Source organism: Antrostomus carolinensis, unplaced genomic scaffold, assembly GCF_000700745.2.
Source record: "Antrostomus carolinensis isolate BGI_N321 unplaced genomic scaffold, ASM70074v2 scaffold253, whole genome shotgun sequence".
NCBI classification, from domain to species: Eukaryota; Metazoa; Chordata; class Aves; order Caprimulgiformes; family Caprimulgidae; genus Antrostomus; species Antrostomus carolinensis.
This window is the reverse complement of record NW_010307255.1, coordinates 195,560-223,466: the sequence shown is the minus strand read 5'-3', so window position 1 is coordinate 223,466 and position 27,907 is coordinate 195,560. Positions and strand designations below refer to the sequence as shown.

The 27,907-nt window shown below is 36.4% G+C and overlaps 1 protein-coding gene across 1 annotated transcript in view; it reads left to right on the top strand.

Annotated features, from left to right (window-relative positions):
• Positions 1–10,105: 10,105 nt before the first annotated feature.
• The window catches only part of LOC104522944 (CUB and sushi domain-containing protein 3), a gene marked incomplete at its 3' end in the record, with an annotated part of 213,163 nt that continues 195,361 nt past the window's right edge, over positions 10,106–27,907 (top strand). The window contains exons 1-3 of the mRNA XM_010165366.2: positions 10,106–10,288; positions 17,868–17,971; positions 22,456–22,568. Coding sequence (XP_010163668.2) covers positions 10,106–10,288; positions 17,868–17,971; positions 22,456–22,568 — 400 coding nt within the window. The remainder of the gene's footprint in view (positions 10,289–17,867; positions 17,972–22,455; positions 22,569–27,907) is intronic.

The following is a 27,907-nucleotide window of genomic DNA, read 5'->3' as shown; positions in this document are numbered from 1 at the left end:
TACTTTGTTTGTTTTCTATGGTTCATGGTACCATTCTGTGGTGGGTTAACCTTGGCTGGCTACCAGGTGCCCACCAGACTTCTCTATCACTTCTCCTCCTCAACAGGACAGGGGAAGAAAATATGATGAAAAATCTTGTGGGTTGAGATAAGGACAGGGAGATCACTCACCAGTTACCGTCTTTTGCGAAACAGACTAAACTTGGATTAAATTAATTTATTGCCAATAAAATTAGAGTAGGATAATGGGAAGTAAGAGCAAATTTACACCAGCACCTTCCCCCCCACACCCCACACCCCCCCCTCCTGTCTTCCCAGACTCAACTTCACTCCCAGTTTCTCTGCCTCCTCCCTTGAGCAGTGCAGAAAGACAGGGGATTAAGATTGCGGTCAGTCTGTAATGCTTTGTCTTTACTACTCCTTCCACCTCATGCTCTTCCCCTGCTCCAGGGTGGGGTCCCTCCCACAGACTGCAGTTCTTTGTGAACTGCTCCAGCATGGGTCCTTCCCACAGACTGCAGTCCTTCAGGAGCAGACTGCTCCAGTATGGGTCCCCACAGGGTCACAGGTCTTGCCAGGAGCTTGCTCCAGTGTGGGCTCTTCATGAGGTCACAGTTTTCTTCAGGGCACATCCACCTGCTCAGGCATGGGGTCTTCCATGGGCTGCAGGTGGATAACTGCTCCACTGGGGACCTCCATGGGTAGCAGAGGGACAGCCTACATCACCATGGTCTTCTCCACAGGCTGCAGGAGAATCTCTGCTCCAGCACCTGGAGCACCTTCTCCCTTCCTTTACTGCCCTTGGTGTCTGCAGATTTGTTCCTCTCACATATTGTCTCTTTTCTCCCTCAGCTGCTGTTGCACAGCATTTTTGACCCTTTCTTAAATATGTTATCACAGAGGCACTACCAATGCTGTTTTGCTTTGGCCTGTGGTGAGTTTGCCTTGGAGCCAGCTGGCTCTGGCTCTGTCCAACATGGCGGCAGCTACCGATCAGTTGCCACAGATGCCACCCCTGCAGTCCCTCCCTGCTACCAAAAACTTGCCACGTAAATCCAGTACACATTCACAATGCAAACTGAAGGTGATGCTTGCAGGAACATCCACTAAGACATAAGTCACTAATATCACTCCTGTGTTTCTGTCCCCTTGAGGATGTGTAGCTGCTCATCAGGTTAGGCTGACATCAGTTAGTGACCTCTGTGTTCTTTTGGAAAAGACTGCTTACCCTCAGTGGGATAAAAAAAGAGCAGACTTCTATGCTGCATACAAGGATAATCTTTCTGGCTGACTACTGAATGGAAGAACAGAAGCAGGGGCAAGTCCTCAGCCCCTTCCTACGATTGCAGTCATCTTGCTATTTAAAAACAATGGTTTGTTCTTTTCTAAGTGACCATAGTTTTATGAGGGAAGGATGATCATGTTTTTTTCGTTGTTGTCTTATAGATTGATTGATTTTTTTTCCTGCTTATACCTATTACTATTTGTTTATAATGGTCTTGACAAGTCATAATTTTTTAAGCTATCTATCTGGAGCATCTTTGTCTCCCTGTCTGTGGAACTGATAAAAAATGTCTTAAGAGCAAAAGGGCACAAAATGTTTTAGGGTTTTCCTAACACATATCCTTGAAAAGTAGTAAAATTAACTGATGGGTTTTACTACAAAAAAAGCTTTTGAAAAAGTAGAAAATGGAACTCATGGGACATTATATATTTAAAGTTAATTTAAATGCCATAGTTGAGGATTACTTTTGTTTTCTTTAGAAATATTCTCAGATTTGAGTCTTACTTTCATGTGCTTTTTCACTAACTTCTGTATGATGTTTTAGTCTCAGCTCTTTTTATTTTTTATTTCCTGGGATGACATTATTAATGAAATATATTTCACCACCTTCATAACATCAGAAGCTTAACTAAATTGCTATAAAACCTTTCAACCTTAAGATATATGTTATGAAAGAGACATAGGATTAAGTGCTGAACTACCACTAAAAATCAGTGAGGAAATGAATTCCAAAAATAACAAATCTTCCTGAAAAATCCTTCCTGTTAATAGAAAGTGTAAATCCCTCTATTAGGAGAAAGAAAAAGACTAGAATGTTTGTAACTCTTACTGCTGTTCAAACTTACCACTTATCTGGAAGTGACATTCATCCATAATTTTCTCCAAGTAACTCTGGAGAATGTTTTTCTAAGGCATATGAAACATATTCAAAAGACTAGATTAAACAGGAGGCACCAGAGTTGGGAGTCTGGAATATTAACAGTTAATCTGATCAGTGGAGTGGGAATGTACTATGCATTGCAGCTGTAAAAATGATGTTACTGAGAGAAATCATTCCAGATGTTCGCATATATTACCTCAGAGCCTTGATACATCTAATGAATATACAGGTCAAAACCAGACCTGCATTGTGTGTTTAAATGCTTATGAGGTTAGGTGGTGTCTACCTATGATTTTATGTATCACAGCTTCAAAGTTGGGAAATCCATTTATGCTGAGTTTTGGAACTAGTCTTAAACCTTATCAGTCATTTATATGCTTTTGTGAGGAAGACCATAGATGTCAATGGACCTATTGGTTCGGGTCCAGAGGAGGGCCACAAAAAATGATTAGAGGGCTGGAACAACTCTCCTGTGAAGAAAAGCTGAGAGAGTTTGGTTTATTCAGCCTGGAGAAGGGAAGGGTCCAGGGAGACCTTATTGCTACCTTTCATCATATAAAGGGGGATTGTAAGATGGAGAAAGACCTTTTGCAAAGAAATGTAGTGAGAGTCCTCTCACTACAGTCCCTTAGTTTTAAAATTTAAAAGGATCCATTTAGATGGGATATAAGGAAGCAATTCTTTACAATTAGGGTGGTGAGGACAGGTTACCCATCGAAGTTGTGGATGCCCCATCACTGGAAGTATTCAAAATAAGGTTGTATGAGGCTTTGAAAACCTGATCCAGTGAAAGATGTCACTAAAGATCACTAGATTATCTTTAAAGGTCCCTTCCGAGCAAAACTGTTCTATTATTTTATTATCTATGATTAGTACTTTTATTTATAAAATAATATGTATGTACATTTTAAAGATTTTATACTAAATTCAATATTTATGCATGTCATTAAAAAAAAAACAACAACAAACAAAACACAAAAAAACCCCAAAACCCCAAACAAACCAGAAACCAAACCTGCTTTATTGGCTTTTGTAAAAATAATTTTTTTATCATTTTGATCTTTGGTATACAACTTTTTGTTGAATATTATTGTTTAGACATATTTAAAAACTTTTTTCTCCTTTCTGTTTAAAACTGGCCTTGTTGCCATTCTGAATTTTGTCAGCCTAAGAAAACAAATGTGATCTTAGGTTAGCTATGTCCAACTTCCTAATATGGTTGTACATTTCTTTTTAACCACAGTTGTAGTTTAACCCTAGCCGACGACTAAGCACCATACAGCCACTTGCTCACTCACCCCTGGTGGGACAGGGGAGAGAATCAGAAGAGTAAAAGTTAGAAAACTTGTGGGTTGCAATAAAGACGGATTAATAGTTAAAGCAAAAGCCACGTGCACAAGCAAAGCAAAACAAGGAATTAATTTACTACTTCCCATCAGCAGGCAGGTGTTCAGCCATCTCCAGGAAAGCAAGACTCCATTATGTGTAACAATTGGGAAGGCAAACACCATCACTTCAAATGTGCACCACTTCCTTCTTCCACCAGCTTTATTTGCTGAGCATGATGTCATATGATCTGGAATATCCCTTTGGCCAGTTGGGGTCAACTGTCCCAGCTGTGTCCCCTCCCAGCTCCCCTAATCATGGTGGGGTGGTGTAGAAGCAGAAATGGCCTTGACTCTGTGTAAGCACTGCTCAGTGATGAGCTCTCTGCATTATCAACACTGTTTCCATCACAAATCCAAAACATAGCCCCGTACTAGCTACTGTGAAGAACATTAACTCTGTCCCAGCCAAAACCGGAACAACCATGTAGCCATGTGTTTCTGTAGCCCATAAGTTGTAATCAATTGCATCTTCTCTCACCGTTCTCTAAAATCTACCATTCCTTTCATTCATTCCTCATGATACTATATCAAATGCTTTCCAGGCAGGGAACTGTGTTGACCTAGATGTCATAGGAAATAATTAGCATGTTATTCTCAAAACAGTCATTCCTGTTTTTTTCACAACTGCAGTAAAGAAGACATGGAAGGACTGTTTTATGGAAGAGAGAAACTTTATGTGGATCAGTGTAATCTAATGTCAGTCAACAGAAGATTAATTACCATAGTTGGTAGACTTTTTATTTTAAACTCTGTCTCCAGTTTAAGAAGACATACTAGTTTCATTGGAGGTAAAAATCATAATTTTACTGATTAATTATTTATCCTAAGAGAAATGTCCAAAATAGGCAAAATTAATTTCTCTTCATATAGCTTATCTATAGAAAAGTACTAGCCTTGAAGATAGTAAATGATCACTTTTGAACAGATGTGTAATTTTTAGTTGATTCAATTTTCACAGAATCACAGAATGGTTGAAGTTAGAAGGGACCTCTTGTCTAATGCCCCTGCTCAAGCAGGGCCAACTAGAGATGGTTGCCCAGGACCATGTCCAGATGGCTTTTTAATATCTGCAAGGAAGGAGACTCCACAACTACTCTAGGCAACCTGTGCCAGTGCTCAGTCACCCTCACAGTAAAATACTGTTTCCTGATTTTCAGACAGAGGCTCTTGTGTTTCAGTTTGTGCCCATTGCCTTTGGTCCTTTCCCATCAGTGAAAATATGGCTCCATCCTCTTTGTACCCTCCCTTCAGGTATTTATATACATTGATAAGATCCTCTGGGAGCCTTCTCTTCTCTAGGCTGAACAATCCCAGCTCTCTCAGTCTTTCCTCACAGGAGAGATACTTTTCAGTTCCTTCATCATTTTTGCAGCCCTTTGTTGGACTCTCTCCAGTTAGTTCAAGTCTCTCTTGTACTGGAGAGTACTGGACACCACATCCAGATGTCTCTCAGAACAACTGAGCAGAGGGTAAGGATCACCTCCCCTGACCTGATGGCAATACTTTTTGTAATGCATCTGAGGATACTATTCGCCTTCATTGCAGCAAGAGCACATTACTGGCTCATCTTCAACCTGGTGTCCATAAAGACACTCAGATACACTTCTACAGAGCTGCTTTCCAGCTTGCTGGCCCCCAGCATATACTGGTATGGGGTTTTTCCTCCCCAGGGGCTGGACTTTGTGCTTCCCCTTGTTGAACTTCAGGAAGTTCCTGTTGGTTCATTTCTGCAGCCTGTTGAGGTCCCTCTGGATGGTAGCAAGACCCTCTGATGTATTAGCTACTGCTCCCAGTTTGGTGTTGTGGCAACCTTGCTGAGAGTATACTCTGCCCCATCATCGAGAACACCAATGAAGATATTAAATAGGACTTGTCCCAGCATTGACCTCTGGGATACACCAGCAGTTACTAGCTTCCAACTGGACTTTGTGCTGCTGATCATCACCCTCTGGGCCCAGACTTTCATCCAGTTTTCAATCCACCTCACTGTCTGTTCACCCAGCTGATAAATCAACAGCTTGTCTATAAATATCTTAAAGGAGACAGTGTCAAACGACTACATGAAGTCCAGGTAGACAATATCCACTGCTCTTCTCTCATCTACCAGGCTAGTCATTTGATCATAGAAGTTTACCAAAGCTGGTCAAGCATGACTTCCCCTTGGTGAAGCCATGCTGACTACTCCTGATGATTTTCTTGTCCTTTATGTTCCTGGAAATGGTTTCCAGGATTAGCTACTCCATGATAGTATTAACGTTAAACAAATTTATACCTCAGTATAAGTAATTTAAATAAAATTACACCTCAGTCTTATAATAAATGATGGATTAAATATATTTTCCTACTGAAACTATTCTTCCATAATTGAATATATAATAACACAATTATTTTGATGGAGGGTCCTGTGGTTCAATGGAAAATTATGGAGGTAAAACCTATCAATCAGACAACAGAATTTCATTAGTTTATAGCATCAGATATAAATGCACATCATTTACTTACTGGGAAGTAGTCAGACATCCTCAGCAGAAAAGCAATTAAACATCCTGAGGGCATATGAAGACACACTGGTATAATCAGGATGCATTTTTTTTCTCCTTGCCTAGTTTCATTTCTGCCATTGAAGGCAACCAGAGAATTCCTTTTGAGTGATGAACAAAGGGTGGGCATGACATTATTAGCAGTCTATAGGTGGGTTTTTTTTGTTTTTTTTTTTTTTTCCCTAGAGTTATCAGTGAAAACTGATGAAAGTAGTTGCCTTGTGAATATGTTTCAGTGAGTGGATTTATTGCTGTTGCTAGTATGCTTGGATCATTCATACTGTGATTTTTTGCAAGGTAATGTTTGCAGAAATAGATTTCTTTGTAGATCAATAATAGATGTTCTGGCACTAGAGCGCTGGTCAGAATTTTCAAGTCCAGCCTTTCCCTCTCTTGCTTTCTTCTATGTACAAATGCCATTCCCACACTGTGTTAAAATTGGTTACTAGCCAATCATTTCTCTCAGTTTCTAGATCAAAAATTTCATCTTTTTTTCTACTAGCTTAATAAAAATGAGTGAAATTAATTTTACATGCAACCACAATTAATTTTTAGAGTAATTTTTAGTACAATGAGACAGCATTTGCAAAGGTTAAGATATTTGATGTGAGATAATATGAAAAAATACAATCTGAAATAGTTGTTTAGAAGTAAAATAAGTCCAAAACCCCACAACACAATAATTTGTTTATCAATATAAAAGTTATATAATATTTTGTTTGATTGAGAACATGATAAACACATTGACTTAAGTAAAAGCCAATGTATTTGCTTAATGATTTATTTGCACATATTTGTGGATGCTGTATTGGTAGTTTAATTAAATTTTGTAATTGTTATTTATTTTTGTTTCTTTGTAAAAGGCCTTATTTACAAGATAACTTTTTTTGTCAAACACTTCTTTTTATTGGGGCTTCATAGGTTGGTAAAATGTTGAGACTTTATTCCCCTGATTAATCAGTCTCAGAAACTCTCTTGTGAATGTAAGTCAACACAATACAGGTCATACTTCTGCGCAGACAGAAAACTATAAAATAAAATCTTGTCATGCTGTTACTTCAATGTTCTATCCTTCTGTTGTAAGACTTTCCAGTAGTATTTGTACACAGAATATGGAAGGACTGTAACCCCAAACTAAATAATTCTAAAATGACCTTTAGAAATTACTAATTCCAGGGTTAGCCTCTGTTGAAAATTATGTGACATGTAGCATTAGTACTGGAATTAACAAACAAACAAACAGCAAATTAGAATAAAACCAAAACTGCCTTTGAACAACTGAATGAAAGAAATCACATTATGTGTTTAGTAAGGACTTTGCAAAGCAGGATTCATCTGCTGTCTATAGGATTGAGATTGCTGGCAACCATTGACATACAATATTCTGGGATAACTCCATCTAGTCTTCAGCTGCCTTCCCAGAAGAGCACAGTTCTCCTGAAGATTTTGTATCTGCTGAGTTTGTGTGGATCTTTCAGCTGATTTACAGCATTTCAGATGGTGCTACTTAAATATATTTATGTGAATTAATTCCATTTTAGATGTCCACAGTGTAGATATTAATATATAAATGCCTAGTTTCACTTTATAGTCAAGGAAGACAAATAGGTACTTCTAAGCTGTGGTTGATCTGGTGTGTTATCTACCTTTTGATGAAGTAGATTACACTCTAGACATTTTTTCCCACTGGTTATGAAGAAGCCTACATCAAATATAGATGTTTGCTCTGTAGATGTCTACATTTAAGTATGATGAATACTATCGCCAACAAATGGCCTCAACAATATAGAAGAACATTCCAGTTCAGCTCATGAGTAGTTATCTCCTGTTCTATCTCCAAGTTTTCTTTTTCCTTTTCTTCTCCTTCTCCCCCTTTTCTCATCCCCTTTGTTACTCAAAGATTAAATAAAATTTGAAGGGACAGTAGTGCTAAAAATTAGGCTGTTTCATTTTGGGTTATGTTTTCTTCATGTAATAGGTGACTACCAAGGAGCTATTTAAACTATTTTTATGCTACGCAGCAGTTCTTGGATATTTTGAATAATTGAATTACATGCAATGTGCAGCAAAATAATACTTAATAATGTTATGTTATTGTCAGGACGTTTTACTTCACATTTGTTCCTTGCTATTAATATTATCTAAGATATAGCTCATTTAAGCTATATCCTAGCCTATTTTTTAAGTAGTATTCTGAGAAAATATTCATAACATCTTTAGAAACTTCTTCATTGTTATTTTACTAGTAAAATGTCAAATTTCGTTGAGTGAAAACATTACTATACATCTGAAAATATTTTTAGAGTTACATTTGCATTGGAAGCTTTAGGATAACAGATGCACATATGGAAATACATACAACTTTAAATCCTTACACTTTCCCTTCAGAAGCAGTTCTGAAGCACATTTATTTGCTTCTGTTACACACTATTCTGCTTTGTATGTTAAGAAATTTTTAAAAGTTGAATACTTCACCTGGAACACTACTTTCCTTGAAAAATCTTTGGGGAGCTAGTTCCATCAGGAACTAGACACTCTGTCATATCTAACTATTGTCTGGAAATATTGTTGTCTGGAACACATCCGCCTGAGCATGTTCTCTCCCGCAAGAGCTGTAAGAAGTTCTCAAGTTAGCCATTCAATAGAGTCTGCTCCCATGTTTCTTCTAAGATGGATAATAGACTCAGTTTTGCCCAAGGAGGGGGTTCCAAAGGATGTGTTCCAAGGCACAGAAGGTAGATATGTCTACTAAAATTGTTGCTCACATTTCTTCTTTTGGAAAAGTCCTTGCAAAATTGTATAGAGACCAAAGTACACCACTATAATTTTCAGAAAGTTGTTTTTCAAATAGGACTTTTTTTCTGTATAGCTTAGATAACAATAATTAGTGTTACAATCTTTTTTTGTTTATTTGCTTATGGGTTTATAAATTCATTTTATTTCAGCAATTATTGTTGTTTATTGATTCTGGGTTTATAAACAGCAAAAGCAGACCAGGATGTAGACAGACTATTGCCTTCTCTTTAGCTGCTTTCATATTTATTTTAGTGAATAAGATATGCACAGCTCTGCATATTCTGAAGGGACAGGCAGGGAAGGAGGAGCAGATGTGTTGCCCTCTACTTCAAGAAATGTATAGAGTGTGAAGAGCTGTCTGAAGAACAGCCACAAACAGGTTGAAAGCTTCTGGGTAACAATTACAGATAGAGGCAACAAAGGGAACCATATGGTTGGTGTCTACTTCAGGCCACCTGATCAAGGGGAGTCTATTGATGAAGCCTTCTTTCTCCAGCTACAGGAGGCGTTGTGCTCAAAGGCTCTAGTCCTGCTGGGGGACTTCAACCACCCTGACATCTGCTGGAAAAGTAGCACATTGAGCTGTAGGCAATCCAGGAGGTTCCTGGAGTGCATGGAGGATAACTTCTTGAGCCAGGTGATAGACAGCCCTACCAGAGAGGAGGTGATACTGGACCTGATGGTCACCAATGCAAGTGAGCTGATCAGTGATGTCAGGATTGGAGGCAGCCTGGGCTGCTGATCATGCACTGGTGGAGTTCACAGTCCTGAGGGATATGGGTGAGGCAAAGAGTAAAGTCATGACCTGAATTTTAGTAAAGCAAACTTCCACCTGGTCAATATGTTAGTTAATAGGACCCCCTGGGGAACTGCCCTCAGGGACAAGGTTGCAGAACAGAGCCAGCAGACCTTTAAGGATGTTTTCCATAGAGTGCAGGAGCTCTCAATACCAAGGTGTAAGAAATCAGATAGGCAGGGCAAGAGACAGGCATGGTTGAGTTGAGACCTGCTGGTCAACCTGAACGGTAAGAAGGAAATGCATAGGCAGTGGAAACGGGGACAGGTATCCTGGGAAGAGTATAGGGACGTTGCCTGGTTGTGTAGGGATGCGGTGAGGAAAGCCAAGCCACGGATGGAGATGAGTTTGGCAAGAGAGGTCAAAACTAATAAACAAGGCTTCTACAGGTATGTCAGCCAGAAAGGGAAGGTCAAAGAAAATGTACCCCCTGATGAGCAAGACTAGAAAACTAGTAACAGCAGATGAGGAGAAGGCTGAAGTACTCAGCGACCTTTTTACCTCAGTGTTCTTTGGCAACATCTCTTCCCAGGCCTCTCGAGTGGATGCATTACAGGGCAGGGACTGGGGGAGCAAAGTCCCTCCCAGTATAAGAGGAGATCAGGTTTGTGACCATCTGAGGAACCTGAACATCCATAAGTCTATGGGACCTGATGAGATGCATCCCAGAGTCCTGAGGGAATTGGCTGATGTAGTTGCCAGGCCACTCTCCATGATATTTGAAAAGTCATGGCAGTCGGGTGAAGTCCCTGGGGACTGGAAAATGAGAAACATTGCACCCATTTTTAAAAAGGGTAGAAAGGAGGACCCTGTGAACTACTACCCTGTCATCCTCACCTCTGTGCCTGGGAAGATCATGGAACAGATCATCCTAGAAGCTATGCTGAGGCACACAGAGAACAGGGAGGTGTTTTAGGACAGCCAGCATAGCTCCCCAAGGGCAAGTCCTGCCTGACCAACCTAGTAGCCTTTTATGATGGAGTGACTACATCAGTGGACAAGGGAAAAGCTACAGATATCATCTATCTGGAGTTCTGTGAGGCCTTTGACCCGGTCCCTCACAATATCCTTCTTTCTAAATTGGAGAGGTAAGGCTTTGATAGGTAGACTGTTCGCGGATAAGGAATTGGCTGGAGGATGGTCGCATCCAGAGAGTAGTGGTCAATGGCTCAATGTCCAGATGGAGATCAGTGACAAGTGGTGTCCCTCAGGGGTCCGTACTGGGACTGGTACTGTTTAACATCTTCATCAAAAACATAGTGGAATTGAGTGCACCCTCAGCGAGTTTGCAGCTGATACCAAGCTGAGTGGTGAGGTTGATATGCATAAGGGACCTCAGCGAGTTTGCAGCTGACACCAAGCTGAGTGGTGAGGTTGATATGCATGAGGGACGGGATGCCATCCAGAGGGATCTGGACAAGCTTGAGACATGAGCCTGCATGAATCTCATGAGATTCAACAAGGCCAAGTTCAAGGTCCTGCACCTCCCTAGTTTGGGGCAACCCCCCGGTATCAGTATGAGCTGGGGGATGAAGGCATTGGGAGCAGCCTTGCAGAGAAGGACTTGAGTGCACTGGTGGATGAAAAGCTGGACATGAGCCAGCAATGTGCATCTGCAGCCCAGAGGGACAGCTGTATCCTGGGCTGCATCAAAAGAAGCATGGCCAGCACGCTGGGGGAAGTGATTCTGCCCCTCTACTCTGCTCTGGTGAGACTTCACCTGGAATACTTCATCCAGCTCTGGGCCCCTCAGTACAAGAAAGACATGGACCTGCTGGAACAGGTCCAGAAGAGGCCCACAAAAATGATCAGAGGGCTGGAACACCTCTCCTATGAAGAGAGGCTGAGAGAGTTGGGGTTGTTCAGCCTGGAGAAGGGAAGGTTCTGGGGAGGCCTTATTGCAGCCTTTCAATACTTAAAGGGTTTCTATAAGAATGATGGGTGCAAACTTTTTAATAGATTCTGTGGCGATAAGAAAAAGGGTAATGGTTTTAAGTTGAAAGAGGGTAGATGCAGACCAGATAGAAGGAGGAAATTTTTTACAATGAGGGTGGTGAAACACTGGAACAGGTTGCCCAGGGAGGTGGTAGAAGCCCCATCCCTGGAAATGTTCAAGGTCAGGCTGGATGGAGTTCTGAGCAACCTGATTTGCTTGAAGATGTCCCTGCTCACTGCAGGGAGGTTAGACTAAATGACCTTTAAATGTCCCTTCCAACCCAAACCTTTCTATGACTCTATGATTCTATTCTATGATTCTATTTTAAATAAATTTATTGTTCATATATATGTGTGTATATGGAGGAAGAGGAAAGAAAAAAATCCCTTTTTCCTGAGAGTAGTGTCTAGGGACATATTTAATAATATCCTCTGGAACAAAGTTCAACATATGATTAGTCTGTATCGGTATAATTATAGTAGTTTGCTACCTGCTGGATACATCAAAAAAGCTACTAAAAAGGCACAAAAGTTCAGGGAATACCACATAATTCTTTCTGAAAAAGAATAGTAATTATTATATTGCTTAATTTTAAGTAAAGATGTTCTTCTTAGTTCTGAAGCCATACAGATACATATCTGATATGATTAGTTGACTTACAATGTGTGAAATGATAGATCATGACTATAATGGTAAACTATCTCAGCTAGAGTTCTGCATCTTTGAAATTTTCCTCTTGTGTTTGCCTTCCAGAACTGACTTTGATAGTATCATCATCTTATCCAGAATCTTGTAGTTCAGGCAAATAATTGGTGAAATATTTTTGTTCATAGTATTGTTCCCTGAAAGTATACACGAACATTTGGAAATATTTTGTGGCCTCTCCACATTTTTTTTATTTTTTTGAGTTTTAAATGAGATTATGATATAGTGTGATATATTGTGAAATACAATAAATACATAAATACATTTTAAACATGACCACTCTTTATATCGATCAATAAAAACAATGGATCATATCTGATTTATATTAATGATGCCTATACCTTGCTCTGGGAAAATGGAATAAAAAAAAAAAACAAAACCAACTTTACTTGAATTTGTAGATCAAGAAAGAATACTTGTCCCTGTGCTTCTGATTACTGTGCAGCTACTAACCAGATCAATAGCATAATTTAGTAATGCTAATCTGGTTTAAAAAGATGTAGAATTTAGTAATAAATCAGCATAGTTTTCCCTGCAGTCTTTATTCTTTCAAACAATAACAGACTAAAATGTAGAATTACCTGGAGGTTTTACTCTGATGTTAAACTGATTCAAGGATGCCACCTACCTTTGGTCTGCTATTTAAGCTTTTTCAAAAAAACAAAAAAGACAAAATGTTAGATGACTGGTAAAAGCAGAATTTTCAGCAGGTTCATTACAAAGTTTTAAGTTATTTATTCATCTTACCTAAATCTCAGTTTTTATTTTGAATTGTTCCAGCATGCTCAACTTTAAATGCTGGTATCATCAAAGCACCTCTTTAGTATTCTAAAATATTCTGAATCAATATAATGAGCACTACCAAATCTAGCTGTCTTTGGGTTTGATGAAACTAAATCTGGTATTTAGTTTGGAGAAGAGAAGGCTCTGGGGAGACCTCACTGCAGCCTTCCAGTACTTGAAGGGAGCTTATAAGCAGGAGGGAGAGTGACTTTTTCATGGGCAGACAGTGGTAGGATAAGGGGAAATGGTTTTAAACTAAGAGAAGGGAGATTTAGGTTAGATATTAGGAGGAAATTTTTCACCCAGAGGGTGTTGTGACACTGGAACGGGTTGCCCAGAGAAGTTGTGGATGCCCCATCCCTGGAGTCATTCAAGGCCAGGTTTGATGGGGCCCCGGGCAGCCTGATCTAGTGGTTGTCAACCCTGTCCACAGCAGAGGGGTTGGAACTAGGTGATCTTTAAGATTCTTTCTAACCCAAGCCATTCTATGATTCTATGAAAACAAGGAATCTGAAAATATGTCTTATCACTAAGAGTATTTATTTTCTTGCCATTCAGGCATATTTGCAAAGATTTTGAGTATATTTTGTATTGTACATTTTGTACGTCACATGTCAAACATAAACAGTAGAGGATGAATTTCCAAAAAATATACACAGTTGCTTTTCACAGTTACAACAGGTAAATGCTTGTGCACTACAATAAATTCATAGTAAATGAGTTTACTGCCTCTTGTATGTTGGATATTGACAGTTCTGCTGTTGCTATATGTTACTTTTGCTCCATTTGTGCAAATTCCCTTAAAATTAAATGACTTCAAGTGGCAATCAACAACCGTATTTACCAAATAAATAGCAAGTATATTTGCCAAATCCAAAGTTCGTACTGTAGATCTGTTCAGGTTTGATATCTTAAACCTAAGTTGAAATAGGTTGTTTATTAATAGGTTACATAGAATTGCTTGCTTATGCTTTAATGATCTGGATTTATGAAATATTTCATTTGTACTATAACATATCTGGACTAGTTATTGGTAGCTATTTCTAACCCTCTTCTGGCAGAGGTATGCATCGTGCAGAAAATGATCTCCTGGCTCAAACAATAATATTTTACTTTTTCCTATACATAAAATATGATCCTATATGGTGGTTACTGTTTCTCGTTTTGTTTTACTACTGGAAATTTGTACAAAGTTGCATCATTTTCTAATTTTCAGTTGATCCAGAAGCTTTTAAGAAGAAATCACTATAATAACTGCAAGAATAACATTATCACATGTTAACATGCCAATTTTTTTTATAGCCAGTTACTATTATGTAGTGTATAGTTTTTATTATATTCTTGAATTGTGAAAATTATTAGCGACTTCATTACTACTTCTTCTCTTAAAAATGTGACTGTTTCACAGAATATGATACAAGACAAATGTAGACTAATCTATGCATATGTGGCTTTATACAAGTACACTTTTCAGTTATATGTATACCATTCTTACTTTTTTATGTGAGTTACAAAGAGAGTGGGCCAGAAATCTTTTAATAAAACATGCTTCTCTGAAAAATGTTAATGGAGCAAAACCAAATAATAAACATTTTTTGCAGGTACATCTGTTTTGAATAAAAAATTTAAAAAGTTTTCTTTATCTCAGAAAAGAATTTCAGATTGCAGAAGATTGAGAGATTACATCAGAACAGCCAATAATGTGCTAGATCACAACAGAATCATCAATAATTGTGAGATTCACCAGAGATCAGTGGAAAGATACAAGCCAAAGCCTATGATTTGAACAAAAAAAATCAAATGTAGTTATTTTTTCATTTTCCACAGTATTCCCTAAGGAGTCAGATTGTTTTCATGGAGTTCTCTTTCTTTTTTATTTATAAGCATTGTTAAAAAATAATTAAAAAGATCTTACATTTCTCCAGTGAAATGAAGAAAATATTTTGCACCTTAATCATATGAGTAAAGATACTTATTTTTTTCTGGTCAACCCTAATTAAAAAAAAAAAAAAAAGTATCTTGGAACACTTGTAAAGGAACTTCTATCTTCTTTAACCTCTATCCTCTCCTCTCCAATAAAATACACGTAGTGTGGGATGTTGTTAATTGTGCTAAAGAAACTCTGTTTTAGCTTTCTGACACTGTTTATAAAGACATTACTTCAACTACAAAAAGACAGATGCTTTGTATCAATTTGGTGGTATGCAATTAATAAAAATTATTTTTTTTTTTTAAATACTGTTGCACTTACAAAGAAATATATGATAATAAAATTAGATTTCTTCTTCTGTTTAATGGAAAATAGGATTATCATTTAGATGGATTAACTAATTATGCAGTTTTTCTTAACATCTTGGATTTATTGTTATTATGAATATAAATTTAAGTTTTCTGTGCAATAACACTTAAGTATTAATATTGTTGCAAAATATATTTTACTATTAATAAGTGAAATATACTTCAACTTGAATTAAATACTAATATCAGGTCCTGTACCTGGGTCAGGAAAATCCTCATTATCAATACAGACTAGGAGATGATGTGCTGGAAAGCAGCCCTGAGGAAAAGGACTTGGGGGTAGTAGTGGATGAAAAGCTGGACATGAGCCACCAATGTGCATCTGCAGCCCAGAAGGCCAACCGCATCCTGGGCTGCATCAAAAGAAGTACGGCCAGCAGATTGAGAGAGGTGATTCTGCCCCTCTACTCTGCTCTGGTGAGACCTCACCTGGAATACTGCTGGATGCCCTCAACACAAGAAAGACATGGACCTGTTGGAGTGGGTCCAGAGGAGGGCCACAAAAATGATCAAAAGGCTGGAGCACCTCTCCTATGAAGACAGGCTGAGAGAGTTGGGATTGTTCAGCCTGGAGAAGAGAAGGCTCCAGGGGGACCTTGTAGCAGCCTTCCAGTACCTGAAAGCTGCCTATAAGGGAGCTGGGGAAGAGCTGTTCACAAGGGCATTTAGCAATAGGACGAGGGTAATGGTTTTAAACTAGAAAAGGTAGATGTAGGTTGGATATTAGGAAAAAGTTCTTCAATATGATGGTGGTAGATCATTGGAACAGGTTGTCGTGGAGGCCCCATCGCTGGAGACATTCAAGGTCAGGCTTGATGGGGCTTTGAGCAACCTGCTGTAGTAAAGATGTCCCTGCTCACTGCAGGGGGGGATGGACCTTTGAAGGTCCCTTCCAACCCAGTTCTTTCTATGATTCTATGATCATTTGCACAGAAACTGCCATAGTTTATTGTGGAGCCTTTGTCCTGTTCTGTTGTAACTGCAAATCTAATTGCACATAATTTAAATGTGGACCAAAACTTAAGACTCTTTTTTTATTTTTTTAATTTTTTTTATTTTAAATAGTGAATGTAATATGTTTCAGCCTTAAATCTAGTTATGGATTTCAGTTTAAATTATTATGTCCAGGCTTACAAATTTTGTGGCTAGAACAACACAAACTATCCAGAATATTTTTTTCTTTACACTAAGAAGATTAAGAAGATTTATGTGTAGTTTTGTCTGCTTTACTCAGACAATTAGAGCAAATCAGCTACTTGGCAATGCAATTTTCCATGCCCTCTCCATCTGGGCCCTTTTAATTCTCTGTACTTGACTGTGTTCCCTGGGGTACAACACACACATGTATGTGCATGCACACACATACACGTTTCTGTATGTGAATATGCCAAACTGGCCTCAGTGTTCTTACATTCCTGTTTACACCTGTAGAGAAAAGTATTTCTCCTCCCTATGGAACAAATTACAGAACATACATCAGTTTTTCCAACTTGCCTGTACTGGCTTTTGTTCATAGGGACGTGTCCTTCAAACAATTACCAGAGCCTCAGTAATATGAGCTTTCAAGGACGTGGTATTCATCCATCAGAATGGCATCCACAGCTTTAAAGACAAACACTCTCAGTTCTCAATTATAACAATAATTAAAGACCATTTGTTGCAGACATAAATATTAAAAAATCCTACACTTAAGTATTCTGTCATTTTTATCTACAGGAAAATTTGAGAAACTTCTACCATTTTCATAAACACAGAGTTAGCATGATTAATACATGAGTGGAAACAATATGCTTTATTTTCTTTTCTAATGATATGGTTGAATTTGGCTCGAAGTTAAAAATCACTATATTCTTAAAATGGAGCTGAATTTTTTATCCTTTAGCATGAAATATGCATAGCGTGGTTTAAATTACAGGGCATAAAAAATGACCATGATTCCGATAGTTGCATTTTACACAGGTTCATGAAATAAAAAAAATTACTTTTACCTTTGATCCAGTTTTATCCTACTTCAGCCAGATTACAGATGTCAGGAGTAAGTTATGTTCTTCACCTTCACTGCATTTACTCAGTGGAGTGCAGTTATTCAGTTGTTATTTCTAGACAACTGTATTGCATGAAGCACAATTAGTTATGTTGCCCTTTGAATGTATCTTAATCAAAATGTAATGTAGTTATTCAGAACTGTATTAAACATGTAACAGCTACATAAATAAGTGAAATGATGGTCCTTTGAGGTGGTCAGCAGAGTGATGATATCTTATAGTTATTATAATTCATATTGCATGAACCAAACCTGTTAGGTTAATTACAATAATTTATTGTAAAATATGTTAAAATTACATGTAATTTTTAATTGGTAAATATCTTTTATTTACACCGGTGAAAAGCCTGTTTACAGATTCATATCTCAGGTATGTTTCTTTATTCCTAAAATATATTTACTTATTTTATTTCCTAGGTTATTCAGATAAATTTTGAAGAGTTTGATCTGGAGATTGGCTATGACACGCTGACAATTGGTGATGGAGGAGAAGTGGGTGATCCTAAAACTGTGCTTCAAGTGTAAGTCTTTTGCATTTACAATTTGTATGCATTACAGAACTTTATTAATGTGCTTTTGGATGGGAGTAAATAGTGATTAGAATCAGGTAAATCTCTACAAAACTAATCTTACTGAGGTTCTAAAATGACTGAAGGTGACAGTTTAAATACATTGTTATACATTTAGTATTCTGAAGTCAGAAAGAGATGGGCTAAACATCAGAAAAGGAAAAGATAAACTAAAATCAGAAATTTTAAAACACATAGTCTGTACATTCATGTGTAAACATGTACATCTTTAGGGGCTATTGTGCTCCCTTTTGTAAGTGGGCTCTCAAATTAAAACGGTATAAGAACATATACATACATATATATGCACTTAACAACCATTTACTTCAGAATCCATATTTCTCAGATACTTAACTCGTGATGATAACTGGTCTTACAATAATAATGTCAATCTCAAGAAGACAAATTCAGAACCTTATTACTTAATTTGTAAAATTTTGCAGAAAGCAGTATAATCATGGAATCATACAAGGGTTTGGGATGGAAGGGACCTTAAAGATCATCTAGTTCCAACCCCCCTGCTGTTAGCACTGCCATAATCCAGTGATTCTGTTAATTCCCCAGTCATTTGAAAATGCAGAACACTCTAATTAGGTATTACTTGTAGTCTGTCATTTTATGTAGCTCCAGTGCCATTCTGAGTAAATAATTTGATGTTTTGTAGGACAAATTAATGCCCCTTAAAATTCATTGTATTGCTTTTTTACAAATTTGACTAAATTTTCTGAAAAAAAAAAAAAAAAAAAAAAGGTGTTTATTGGTTAGAAACCATATTTTACCTGTAAGAGATTGTATGCTATTTAGAAAAGATTTTTGGAAATGGAGAAATAATATTTAGCTGTTATTTTTAAATAAACTGACCTCTCAGTAACTACCTTATGTTATCATTAGTTTAAATGAGTTACAAAAGTAAACCACAGATCAGAACAGAAGCAGATGTTATGAACGCTTAGTGCAAAATGTATTTAATCAAAACCCCAAAAAATAGCAGGATTAGGATTCCTTAGAATGATGCTCCCTGCAGTATATTTAATTGAAATGTATTAATACTATTTTTATATATTGGAACATTCCATTATTCACCATAAGAATGACATAATGAAATTGTTTGGTTTGAATGCCCTAAAACAAATGTTCACTTTTTTTCTTTTTTAATTCCGTCTCATTAATATTATTAATTGTAAAACTTTGAGCAGAGAATAAAGGTGTTTCATGATGTTCAGATTTTTATAATTAATTCACGCTTAAGATTTATTCTTCAGAGGATATACAATCTGAGCTTTTATTTTTAATTGTTTTGTAATCATTCTATTCCCTCTTATCAATGGAGAGACCAGGATTTGGCAAGGTATTCTAGGCACTTTAGGATAATGCAGTTTCTTCAGTGGATTGTAGATGTGCTAATTGTTACTGATAATAGTTTTGAGAAGTGGGAAAGTACTGCAATTTCTGTTTTATAAACAGTACCTTCTGTTTATAAACCTAGCCTTCAAAATATACTTATAATACTGCTGGAAATCAATTTCACATATTTATAAATTCCTAAACTATCTTGAATATCCTGTCATGTGGAAAGAACATTTATTAAGTACAAGTTCACCAGGTCTTGTTAACATTGAACTTAAGTATTGTTTTTCATTGGTATCTGAATTACAGTAACACAGTGAGGCAAAATACAATATTACTTATAATTTTGAGTAATGTAGTAAAGCACTCTGTCTAGATTTTTTTTTCATTAAAGATCTTAGTATTTTATAAAGGTGTGTCTGATATAAAAGAGTTAATCAGAATTGTCAAGTGTTAACATATGATAAGAGAATCTTTTCTGTAAATACCTAGGTAAATAATTTTAAGGAATTATTACTATGCCGCAGCAGGAACACCTAGATGAGATTACACAGGAAGGTGTCCAGCGTCCAGGTGGGTTCTGAATGTCTCCAGAGAAGGAGACTCCACAACCTCCCTGGGCAGCCTGTTCCAGTGCTCTTTCACCCTCTCTGTAAAGAATTTTGTTCTCAAGTTTAAGTGGAACCACCTGTGTTCCAGCTTGCACCCATTGCCCCTTGTCCTATCATTGGTTGTCACTGAGAAGAGTCTAGCTCCATCCTTGTGACACTCACCCTTTATATATTTATAAACATTAATGAGGTTGTCAATACATCAGTCACAGTACTTTTTCAGGTTATTTGGAAGTCTCCTTTCAGCAACTTGGTCTGAGAGTAGCTGCAGGTGACTCTTGGTATAATACACATCTGGGCTCTGGTTCCTGTAACATGCATTAAAATCCAGTGCAGAAGGCATGAAATTTATTCTTACTCTTTCAGTATGCTTGCTGTGTTGGGTGTACTTCTAAATAATCTTCCATATTACAGATCATCTTCAGCAGAGAGTGTTGCAGACTTCCGAGTATCTTCTAACCTAGTCTTCAGTGTACTCTCTCAGGGGGACTGTATGTCACTAGTATGTGGGAGGGGTAGTGCTGGAGGCTTAGAGGAGGAGATGGGAAACAGCCTGCTGAGTATCGTAACTGTTAAGCTGTTTAATGAAAAGGGAGGCAACATAACCACATGTGTCCATTTCCACTGTTGCCTGCTCAGCTTTTGAAAGGGAAGATGTAAGAACCTACTTCCAGGAGAAGAATCTAAGAAATGAATCTGGGGTAAAGAAAGTCATAGAAACCCCAGGAGGAAAGAAGGGATAATTCATAACTGCAGAATTTTATTATTATCTTAAATAGCTTCCTTCACATAATGCTGTTTTTTTCTAGATGTTATTGCTCCACGGCCCAAAAGTCTTCCCAAACATTTCACAGGGATCTCTAAGCACTTGAATAGAGCAACAAGTGATTTCTGTTTTGTTGGTTAATTCTTATTTTCAAAAACGCTTTTTCAAATGGTATTTTTTCCCCACGTACTATTTAATTAAAAAATATTGCTTCTGAAAAGTGTATGCATTTAAAAAATGTATTTATAATTGACTTACGAAAATAGAAATTATAACCATTTTGATGTCTGTTTATCATAGGAATTATTCTCTTTGACACAGCAAAGAGATTAATATTCCCAATGGCCTTAATATTCCCAAAATGTAATGTCAGTCACCAGCGACAATTACAAAACTCTGTTAGCTGTTACATCAGTGTTATTTCTGAGGAACATCGTGTTAATTTATTAATTTGGCAAAGACTGAACTCACTGAATACACTTTCCCTTAGTGTGGGAATGAGCAGTTTGTACATTATTTTGGCCAGGCATTTACTTGTTCAATTCTGGCAAGAGTCTTTGTAGTAGCTCCATCTGTGAACACAGATGTGGGAAATAGACATGAATTTCTGCCACAGCAGAGTATTTCATACAGAAACAAGCTAAAAAAAAAACAGAGGCTAGAACTAAAATTAACTGTGAAATATATTTAAAATAGTTCATTTGAAGTTCCAGCTAGCTTTAAAGAATGGTTAGAGCTGCAAAAACCAAACTATCAGTTTTCACTCTTACACAGTCTTGTGCTTGTGATCAATTTTACAAGAAAGGAAAATGTTTTGGTACTTTCCACCACTCTGTTTTAACTGATAAACTCTTACCAAATCTGAGAGAAAGTTTTGGGAATAGAAAAGCAATTTAAGATAAAACTGCAGCTTTCACAACATTTCCTTTTTGCTATCACACTATTTCATTCAGCAAACAGAATGAACATTTTAGGATTTCATTCACTTGAAATTTTTTGCAAACAATATGAAAAGTTAAAAAAAAAACAAAAAAACAAGAACAAACCAAAGTGAGTTTCCTTCTGCATAATTAATCAACTTCCTGTAACATTAGGAGGTTTTAAAGTTGTGACACCTGGTATCTTTGTTAATGAAGGAATGAATGTCAGCCTGAGTCTGTCAGGCACATTCTTCCATTGTTGTGGTAGAGGTGATGAGGGGAGGTAAGACAGTGCAGGGAACACATGGACCTTGATAATAGTATTGCTATTTAAGAATAACAACTTCCTCTTAAATATGCGATGCATGTATTCCAAAGTGGGTAATTATATACCAGATAAATACTTTTTTGGAACAATAAATGTAGTGCCTCATGATGGTCCATTTGATATGTCTGAATGTATCTTGAGCCATGCATAGATAACTGCTAGATAAGGTTCAGGATTAGGAGAGATGCATGTCTTTTTGGACCAGCAACTGAAAGTAAGATGAAATATTTCAGTGCAACACAAGCAGTAGTTGCTTGTATTTATAGTCTGCTATTGAATCTGCAGTCATTGGAACCTTGAAAGCTATATTGGCTAACCAGCTAGTAGATAACTAATTTGATGTGAGCTGAAGACAATGAATTTAAAACCAAAAACTAAATACTTAATAGTTATTTACATTCTTTACAAAAAGAAATTAAAAAAAGCTAGGTACTTAATGGCTTTATTTTTTATTCTATCTATAGATTAACTGGAAGCTTTGTACCAGACTTAATTGTGAGCATGAGCAATCAGATGTGGTTGCACCTTCAAACGGATGAAAGTGTGGGCTCAATCGGTTTCAAGGTTAACTACAAAGGTAAGAATACATTATTGGAAGTGAATTTAATGGTGTACCAAAATTTAAGCCAATATTATGAAATGTTTTTCTTTCATAATAGGGGATGCATTCTATTTCCAGTTCTGTCAGTTTTAAAACCAAGAAAATGCAAGCTGAGTTGAAAAAAAATACAAAAAATAAATTTCTTCTCTTTAAATGTCTTATGTCACATGAAACTGCACACTTTTTATTCGCTGTGTTCTTACAGCAGTTGATTTTTGGCATATAGTTGCACATTTATTTTCTGTTATTTCATGTTGAAAAATATTAAAATGCAATAATCCTTTGATTCTTTAAAGCTAAATGCATAAAGGAAATTAATACTTCCTATATTATTTTCAAAATTAATCATGCTTACCACAACAGAGGAATAACACCATAAGTGAAGAATTTGAATTATGTATGAGTTTTGGGTGGAAACAAAGAAAAACTTACCTAATAATGTAGTTCTTTATGGTCTTAAAATATGAGGGATCTGTAATGCATAATTTAAAACAGCTGTTGCTATTTGATGCTTCCGAGAGAACATACAGTTTTCATACCACATAAACAGCAGGAGCAACCAAAACCTTAAGAATAATATATATTTGTGCACTTCTGCATTATTACGGAATTAGTTATATTTGTTATTTTTATATTAGATTTAACATGGCTGCATGTAATTCTTGAAACAAATTTTTAAATTGCATGGTTCCTTCCTGTTGCCAAAACCAGGTAATAAATAGTATGATTATTAGTCAAAATTATTCATCAGCTGGAGTTAGAGGAAAGGCAAACGTTAAACCTACAACTATTTGTATTAGAAATAGAACTGATACTGTTGAGGATGGGGAGATTGAATAAGTATTTGGTGAGTAAACCTGCACGATATGACATGCTGTTTTTTTCTGTCCGTGACTTTCCTTTGGCTGTTCATGTATATGAAGCTATAGTGGTATGGTACAAGTGTGCTTGTGAAATCTTGATATGCAGATCTAGTGGACTAAGGTAGAAAGATCTTACTATTTTGTTTTAGATTAGTTATTAAGACCCAGGATTTCCACATTCTAGCTGTTGAAAGGGGCAAGAAAAGTGATTACTGTAAACAAGTTTAAACATTTTTAAATATAGCAAAACTTGAACCACAGCTGAGTGGATAAGGAAGCTTTTTAGATCTGAACTCAAAATAATTTGCACAGATCAAGTAGTTACTTCCTTTATTTACAGGATTCTTTTCTAGTAAAATTAATTTTATTTGCAAAAATTTTAGTTTGCAGAAAGCAGATGATTATTGTCTAGTGTCTTATAATTTACCACTAAACGTACCATTATGTCTTGTTTTATTCATGAGTTACATTTATTCTTAGAAACTATAGTTCTGCAAGATTAAAATTAATTTACTATGAATATGTAGAAGGGGATAGAAAAAGTGAACTTGCATAGTCCCATCTCTGTATAACCAATTTTGTGATTGCATGCCTATATATTGAGTCTGTATTTCTCTTTTGTGCTACACTAGTACTTTACACTAGTTCACTAAGTAGTATTTGACTGCATCAAGCATTGTTTGTTTGTTTTATCTTGTATTTTCCCCCCCAGTCTAGCGTATAAGATAGATTTATTTATTTTTTATTTTTATATATATATATCTGTTGCCTTTGCTTTGATCCCTTGGAGGATGTATTCATTAGAGATGCCAGAAACCAGGAAATGTTCCCTTAAATAAAATGAGAAGGTGGGAAGGGGGAAGGTAGGTTTGGGGGGTTGCTATAATTTTTTCTTGGTTTTAATTTGTGTTTAAGTCCTTTTTGTTAATGATGGCAGGGTCTGAAAAGAGATGTCTTAATAGGTAGTATTTTGGATAAGCATCTGTTTTGCAATTGAAGTTTTAGAGCTGATGAGTTGGAAGTTCAGAGAAAGTCCAATGAGGTAAACTAAGTAATTTAGTTAGAACAGTGCATTCAGGGCTGTGGCATATCACTGTCTACTAGACAGTAAAAAAATTGCAAAGATTTTTGTCTCAAAAATGTTCAGAATATACTTAGAAGTCTTTTGATTTCCGGGAGTCAGGGTCAGAGGGCATTTTAGTTTAAGTGACTTCATGAATTATTAAAAGTATGCCCAGCTTGCTTGTATTTCTCTTTAATGGACTAGATCAAGTTCTATTCCTGTAACTTGTCCCTTTCCACCTCAAAATTTCCACTATCCACTCAGGCACTATGGCTGGTACTGTATCTATTTATATGTATTATATATTTAGATCTTGTAAGTTTCTGCTTACCTAAAAGTTGCAACTCCATTGGAATTTTAGATTAGATCCAGCAGAGTGATTTTTTTGAACTGAATCTTCTTCTGATCATTCCTATTCCCCTTGCTTTAATTTTCATCATGAAGCAATCTCAAAAGGTGCAAATTATATTCCTTTGAGGAAATTCATAAGATGCATTTGAACAGCATCGGGAATAGCATTCCTCATATGCTCTAGCTCCTAATTGGCATTTATCAGGACTTGATAAAGCTTGTCCAAAGTAAAACCACTAAAATAGAATGACATTATTACAGATAGTATGGATACTGTATCTTATATTGTTTCACTTTACAGAATTGCTTATGTCAGAATTAATTACCTGATAATGTACTTGATAAGAGTACTTGCTGATAGCTAAAATGATTTCCCACTAAAATGTTTTGATACCTAAATATCTGCTTCTGTGCATCCTGAGACTCTGCTAACTACAGAGGTACTAGAGATCTGTGTGCCTCATCCCATCAAAGTTCATAAAAACACCCTTAAATCTAGCTGACATTTAGATCTGAGTCTGGCAGGCATTTTCAAGAATATAGGTTGTTCTGAGTTCTGTGTGGAATATGATGGGAGGAACAGGAGGTTGTGGGATGTCATTACCCAGTGCTTTTTCCCCATTGTCCTCCAAAATGGTATATTCACTGAAGGTGCAAGATAGAAGGTGACATCCTTTCTGATTGGGATAGAATGAGTATGCCATACAATTTGTAATGATAGAAATAGACAAATGAATTTTTAAATATGCCTGCATTAGTAGGTTTTCAGCTGAAGAATTATTTTAAATTTATGTTATTACAGGAAGTAACAGTTTATTCTCTTGTATGTATCTGCATTTGAGAGAATTTAGTAAGTCTTTGTGAGATAATAAAAATCTTTGTATTCTTCTAGATTAAAATGTTGCATATGGAATTATTTTATGGTTTTAATAGCTGGATCCCATTATAGTTATTTAAATATAAAATAGATATTTAAACATCGGCGAGGGTATTTTAAAGTGAATAAGTTGTTGTTTTGAAATTCCTTTTCTAGTATTCCATAAAATAAAACTAATTAGGAAAATAGAATAATAAATATCAGGAATGGTTAGGACAAAAATACAAGCACTACCTTATTAGACATATGTTTTCTCCAAATACCTGGCTACACACTAATAAAACTTCTTACATTAGTAGGTTCTCCTGATAGCTCTACCTCCCATCAGGACACAATCTGTGTGATATTGTTGCTAACTATAAGAACACATCAGACATATTCTAATTTTAATTACATAAGAAAATGTAGTTGAAGAAAGTTAGTTTAACTGGAGTGTAATGGTAAGTTTTGGAAGAAGCTTGTCTAAGATGCCAAGCTACATAGGAGTATAGGTAAAAAGTTAATTTGAAGCAAAGTAGGTTTGCTTATTCAATTTTCTGCATGGATTATCTAATTTTAGGATATGGGATTTTCTCTCTGACGCGCAGTATTTCAAAAGATTTCTTTTTGCTAAAGCATAACTTCCATCTTGCTTCAATCAGTGTGACTTGTGTTCCCGAGTGCTTGCGGTACTGTTGCAGCCTGGGGTAGCCTTCTGGAGTTCATGATCTGCATTTCATCCTGTTTTCCTAGCAGTAAACACTGAGTTGCAGACAAATTTGAGGGTTTTTTTGTCACAGATGGCACAGAGATATTTTTCCATGATTAACTGCTCAACAACACTTGTGTTTCTGTTGATGACAGAACATGGAATGATCTGAATTTGGTAGATAGTTTAATCCAACTTGAGTCGTCTAACTGTGTCTAGAAACGTATTTTGGAAATATGTGTGAAGTAAGATACATGGGCTTCAGATAAAATACAGACTTCAGGAAGGTCTCATCTCAACAAGTTGTAAGAGTATCTTATCTATGAAACATATTTTTATGTCCATTCTCCAAAGAAAAGAAATATAGCTTTAATTATTGTTGTTCATTTTACAGACTAATTAAAAAAAACAAAAAACAAAAACAAAACATAAATTATTGAACTTGGTGAGATTGTGGACAGTTTCATTGTTTGATTTTGACTTTTGCAAGACAGGTTATTTTTTTGTTTGTTTGTTGGTTAAATACTACTTAATCCTTCTTTTATGAGGGAGAAGGAAGTGAAGCTTTTCTGCTTCTGCTTTTCTGCTTTGTAATTAAACCCCTGTCACATTTCCCCTTGCTGAACTGTTTGGTCTTACCTATCTCAATTTGTGTTCTCTTGTACTGTGTTCACTGTTCTGATGGTTTCTGTTGCATTTGTACCCACTCTCCGTGTTTCTCATCATATGTTTTTTGTGTTTCTGTGTGTTTTGTGGTGCAGTAATCATGTCAATGATTTATTTACTTGAATTCTAATACACTCAGTTTTATTCCTTGTGCATCCTAACTTCATTTTGGGAACAGAATTACAAGCAGAGATTTATATTAATGGCAAAATTCCCTGTGCTAAATCAATACAAATTATTTTAAACCTTGTAAGTCTAATGATTAGTTCAAATCATAAATACAAATACTGCTTTGTATGTATTAAAAAAAAACCCTAAAACAATCAAAAACCACAAAAAAAAACCCACTTCTTTTTGTACAACCCCACTAACCAATAGATAGTTTATGAATACAGCACAAGTTTCTCTGTACCGGATTCTATTTCTGCTGAAGTGTGTTATTGTCAGATTTTGTAATTCAAGCTCATTCCTATTTCAGATTTCTCTTTAACATCTTAAGCAAAAGGGCATCCACAGCAGAAACCTGGAGTAGCTTCCTTGTTCACTTACTGCCAAGATTAAAATTGTTACTGTATTTTAGTCTCTTTGTTCTTCCTGCTTTTTTGGCCACAACTCAGTGCAAGCTTTTTCTGACCCTACTCTATCAGTATTAGCCAAATATTTTCTTAATATTTTTATCTAATTCTCAAACAATGTATTTGACATAAAATGTAAGAGTTCCTGTTTGTAATCCCTAGATTATCAGAATAGGAGAACAGATGTACAGAGTCATGATGAAGATCTATTTAATGGAGTATCGCATAAGGA